Source organism: Anoplophora glabripennis, unplaced genomic scaffold, assembly GCF_000390285.2.
Source record: "Anoplophora glabripennis isolate ALB-LARVAE unplaced genomic scaffold, Agla_2.0 scaffold1286, whole genome shotgun sequence".
Taxonomy (NCBI): Eukaryota; Metazoa; Arthropoda; class Insecta; order Coleoptera; family Cerambycidae; genus Anoplophora; species Anoplophora glabripennis.
Window position 1 is genome coordinate 22,964 of NW_019417371.1, and position 5,626 is coordinate 28,589.

Below are 5,626 nucleotides of genomic sequence, written 5' to 3' on the forward strand. Positions count from 1 at the left end.
TGGAAGGGCCATAAGAGAATATCAAATTGAAATGTTTCCTGCAAGGTGGATAGGTTGCGGAGGTGCCATTAAATGGCCAACAAGTTCACCCGATTTCAATACGTGTGATTATTTTTTGTGGGGTTAGTTAAAAAGTATAGTCTACAAAGAAAGACCAGTAGATCTGAAAGTTCTTAAAGCGAGGATCAGAATCGAGCTACGGCAAATTCGACACCATACGTTGGCAAACTTGAGTGATTCGTTTTTAAAGAGACTAAGAATGTGCCTGAACAATAATGGCCGTCATTTTGAACATTTAATGAATTAGCTCACATCCGTTCAATTTTTTTCATTTATCCTATTAAAATTAGCTTAAAACGTTGATCATTTGATTTTTTGACTCCTTACTGTAGGACATAAAATAAAATTATAAAAATTGATTTACTGTATTTTTTTCTTATGTGACCCCATTAAAATTGTACATCGTAGTTAGAAAATTTTCACCAAAAAAAAAAAATATATATGGTGTCATTTAAAAAAATTAAGTCGGTTACCTTGGCAACCACATTTTTTTTACTACGAAGGATTGCTTGATATCACTAAACGGGAAATAATTTCCCCTAACACTTTTATTAAAACATGTTTTTGATATGACGAATATTTTAAGAAATATAAGCAATATTCCACAATTTGTATCCACACTGTATATAGGGTGTCCCGCATAAGAACCGACACAGGACAGGTGCATGTAGGGGACTTTAAAATGTTGTAATTTAACCAAACTTACCTATATACAAAGTTGCCCCAAAGTGGGGCCCTAAGTTTCGAAAAAAATTTATATCTCTGCAACACTTTACCGCAGAAGAACCAAATTTGGTAAATGATTTAGGTTTGTTACTGGTCTTCTTTGACTATGATTTAAAGTTAATTGAAGCACTACAAGGTGTCATTGGGGATGACTCACCCCCTAAAATTGTACCGAACTTTTTTTTCATTGACCGAATTGAAAAATAGTAATATTAATTCACAGCAGAATATAATTTAATTTTTTTTTTTATTCTAATTAAATTTTAAAAAACTGGTTTTCAAGAAAAACCGTATTAACTGACACAAAAATATTACTTCACTTCTCTCCTAATTCTACAAAAAGAAAACAAGTACCTAGNTTACCTTACTCGAAGCTTCTGTCCTGCTGGGAGCGTCTCTAAGGGGTCCTTCATCAAGTATATCCTCAACCCCAGGGTGTAGTATTCCAAAGATTCCTCCCAGTCGAAATCCTTGACGTCGCAGTAGAAGATCTTCTTGTCCTCGTCGGACATCCTGCCTATAAGTCCTCTCAGATTTCCAGTTTCGAAAGTCCACTCGTTCATTTTGAAATAAGCCAGCATCTTCTCAGTTTTGTAAAGTTTCCGATATATACTTCGCATCCTGCAAGGAAAAACGAAAAATAATAACACACGAAGACGGAAGATGTTGAATTTTTAGCACAATTGAGAAAATTCATTAAGCGTTAGAAATAGAGCATTAATAAATATAATAAAAAGAAGAGGCTCAAGGTTTGACCCTCGGGGTACACCAGATTTCCGAGCTATTGCGAAGCACTTACATCGGAGGTTTCTTTCTGTAGACCAGAACAGCATCGATGATGACGCCAGGGATGGTGTGTAGGAAAAAGTGCATAACACTGTAGACGAAAAATGACTTAAAGAGCAACCCATCTAAGTACCACATGGTCTTGACGCTGAAATACTTTAAAGCGTACTTCTTGCACGTATACAAGTAGTTGCCCCATGTTACGTCCTAAAGAGACGACAGAGTAAAAATAAAATCCTGTAACGACGTGGAACTCGTAAAAGTAATTTTATATTGCCCATACATATACAGGGTGTCCCGCATAAGAACCGACACAGGACAGGTGCATGTGGGGGTCTTCAAAATATTGTAATTTAACCAAACTTACCGATATACAAAGTTGCACCCCTGAGTTATTAGTCCCCAAAGTGGAGCCCTAAGTTTCGAAAAAAATTTATGTCTCTGCAAAGCTTTACTGCAGAAGAACCAAATTTGGTACATGATTTAGGTTTATTACTGGTCTTCTTTGACTACGATTTAAAGTTAATTGAAGCACTACAAAGTGTTCATTGAGGATGACTCACCCCTAAAATTGTACCGAATTTTTCTTTCATTGACCGAATTGAAAAATAGTAATATTTATTCACAGCAGAATTTAATTTAAATTTTTTTTACTCTAATTCATTTTTAAAAAACTTTATGGTTTTCAAGAAAAACCGTATTAACTGACACAAAAATATTACTTCACTTCTCTCCTAATTCTACAAAAAGAAAACAAGTACCTAGGTAGTTTTTAAATAAGCGAATATTGTATTAAGTAAAAAACACAAATAAATAATAAAAATAATAATTGACATTTTTTTAACAACAATCAAGGGCAGTTGTTGAAATAAAATAATTTTATTACTAATTGACAAGTTTGAAAGATAAATTCATTGCCTACTACTGACTTTTCGATTATTTTCTAATAAACACTGTTAAAATCTTGGTTCAGTTAATACGGTTTTTCTTGAAAACCATAAAAAAAAATTAAAATTAAATTCTGCCGTGAATTAATATTATTACTTTTCAATTCAGTCAATGAGAAAAAAGTTCGGTACAATTTTAGGGGTAAGTCATCCCCAATGAACACTTTGTGGTGCTTCATTTAACTTTAAATCATAGTCAAAGAAGACCAGTAATAAACCTAAATCATGTACCAAAGGTTCTTGTGCGGTATAGTGTTGCAGAGATATTATTTTTTTTTCGAAATTTAGGGCCTCACTTTGGCTTTGTATACATATAGGTAAGTTTGGTTAAATTACAATATTTTGGACACCCCTGCATGCACCTGCCCTGTGTCGATTTTTATGCGGGACACCCTGTATACAGGGTGTCGCGCTTAAATGTAATACAAGCCTGCAACTTTGTATTTTTCAGTCGATTTCAAATTTTTTTTTAAGGGTAAAAAAGTCTATCTAACTGTGATACTGCTGTTTTTATAAATGCAATACCCGGCCAATTAGGACGCGTTTTTTTGACGTCAAAACAGCTAATTGGTTTTAGCGATTTTTTTTTTTCAAAGAACAGATTACGTATTCATTCTCATTTAGCATCTCTTAAAACGTTCATTCTCATTCAGCATCCCTTATCACGTCTTATCATCAAGTTCCATCAAGTTCGATTCATCTTCAGTTAATGTTATTGTTATTGCTATTATTATTGTTACTGTTATTGTTGATTTTATGCACAGTACACAGTGAAAACTTTTGAAGGCACTCTGGGCAGTTTCAATTTTCTTTAACGTTGTAATTTTGTATTTAAAATGAAAGTCGTGGATCTTCCTGCGGATCATCATTATCAATTTCAATTCTTTCTCTGTTGGAACACTTGTTGGAATAGCTACAATGTGAGAATAATAACACGTCTGTCCCACTTATACGCTTATGACAAGCGCTGGCGCACCTCGGCTGGACACTGAGACAAGGCGGGTTTCCAACAAGTCAACTCATGCAGCCTTAGGATAGAAATAGGTACTTGTAACAACAGAAAGTTAGTGGATTATATCGTCGGAACACTATGAGAAATGAACTGCACATTACAATTTCCGTATAGAATACGCACCAAATTGTTTCATCAGGTCAATATTTTGGCACTTTTGGAACAGATACGGCAATATCCGATGTTAAATTGTGACCTGCAACGTCAAATCAACCAAATTTTTTTGACGTTTGCGAAGCTTGTGGATATGTTAAAAAAAGTTTTGAAAAAAATAATTTTTTAAAAAAATTTTTAGATTCAGTTTTTTAGAATTATGAACGTTTTTTGATGAAGAAAATATGGATTATTACTAAAAAAAAAACATTTTTAACTTAAAAAATTGAATAAAAAGTGAGAAATTACTTATTACATTGATTTTCAGCAAAATGACAAATTTATACATTCCGGGCACTAGGAAAAAAAAATCGCAAATTTTGAAATTATCAGGGTTTCTTTAGGACACTTTGAGGTTGAAAAGTTACAGTCGATATCCTTAGTTTATTCATTATTTGCAAAGTTATTCAAATATCCCTAATTATGCAATTTTTTACCTTTTTTCTAACCAATATTTTCACTTTGAAACATTTTTTTTTTATCAAATCCCATAATTACGACTTGTAGCAATTTCCAAAACCCTGCTCGAATTTTCTGTACGGCCATTATTTTCCGAGTAATTGATTGCCAAAGTCAAAAATTTAAACTGCAGATCTGAAAACTAGACACCTGAAGCTTCAATTTCCTTTTGTTTTGATTCTCACTACGACCATTTCCCTCCAAGTTACAGTTCTTTGAAAATCACCCAAAATTTTGAAATTTTTTTAATATCCCTAAATTTATGTGCCTAGTGTATTAAAGTCTGAAATTTACACATGTTGTAGTTGATTATAAAAAATAGTCCGCAATGATTGACCACCTTTTTTACAGTAAACTTGATGGGGGGGGGAGAAAGTTCTGAGTTTCGTAAAAAAAAATCTTTTTTGTTTTAAAGATAAAGAAGTTTTTAAAAATGCGATTTTTAGCAGTTTTTTGCAATAACTAATACATTTGTTTACAACTGACATCGGGCTAGGCTCAAAATTTTTGGTTATAAAAAGTTCTACAACTGTTATCTAAAACATTTTTTTAAGATTATTGTTTTTTTTTAAATGAAAAAACTGTTTTTTTTTTTCAAATTTTGGACGCTATTGTGAAAATGAAGCCCTAACATTTACCTGGGGTAAAGTAGTTCATTCAGTTCTACGGAATTTTTCTTAATTTTTACGTGTCTTTGTTTACTGAACTAAATTTTGGTAAAAAAAAACAGGTATTTTCGACAATTTGACTGGTCTCAACTCTCACCAGATCCAGATCATAGTTGTAGACAGTTATGGTGGGGGTCGTGTCTTTTTCTCGGATAAAACTTTCCCCAATGTCCCAAGCTGCGGCTATGATGGAATTTACCACCATGTCAGCTGGCACCATGTTAGTTTTGACCTCTGTATCGTATGGTGATGTTTTTACTATGCCCACGTATCCAGCCATCATTAGACCAGCAGGGCCGTAAATGCTGTTATTCCAACCCTTCAGGGGTTCTTTGTAAGTCGACAACACTAAAAGAGTAGAAAAAAAATGATAAAATGCTCGCTTCTTCCACATGAAATGTGTGATAGGCCGCCTTGGATGAAAATAAAACGCTTTTTCCTGTGAGTCACGTGTATATTGTCTTTTGTTTTTAAAATACCCACCAACAAAAATGAATTTTTGAAATCAATCATGTTTAGGAGGAAAACTTGAGTGGAAGAAGTCATCTTCGACGTCTCGATCTCAAAAATAAAAGACAAGACAATGATCCCTAGAAAAAAATCACCTAACTTTCCGATACCCCCTTTATAGCTTACCAACGGAGGGTCTGTGTATTCCAACGGGTAACCCTCCACCTTCCTGTCGCACCACGTCTTCTCCGATGTGTTTGGTGAAGGTGTACGTGTTAGGATATTTCCCCAAAAACCTAAAAAGTGATCGTGAGTCGAATTCGAACAACCAATGAGCCCTGCTGCTTACAGAGGTGTTATTTTGT

General features: G+C 33.9%; 1 protein-coding gene across 1 annotated transcript in view; it reads right to left on the reverse strand.

The window, feature by feature from the left end:
- Positions 1 to 1,145: 1,145 nt before the first annotated feature.
- LOC108913676 (fatty acyl-CoA reductase wat-like) overlaps positions 1,146 to 5,626 on the reverse strand; it is a 9,449-nt gene continuing 4,968 nt past the window's right edge. The window contains exons 2-6 of the mRNA XM_023456229.1: positions 5,611 to 5,618; positions 5,448 to 5,557; positions 4,909 to 5,159; positions 1,586 to 1,779; positions 1,146 to 1,407 (exon numbers count right to left, since the gene is read on the reverse strand). Of these exons, the coding sequence (XP_023311997.1) occupies positions 1,146 to 1,407; positions 1,586 to 1,779; positions 4,909 to 5,159; positions 5,448 to 5,557; positions 5,611 to 5,618 (825 nt within the window). The remainder of the gene's footprint in view (positions 1,408 to 1,585; positions 1,780 to 4,908; positions 5,160 to 5,447; positions 5,558 to 5,610; positions 5,619 to 5,626) is intronic.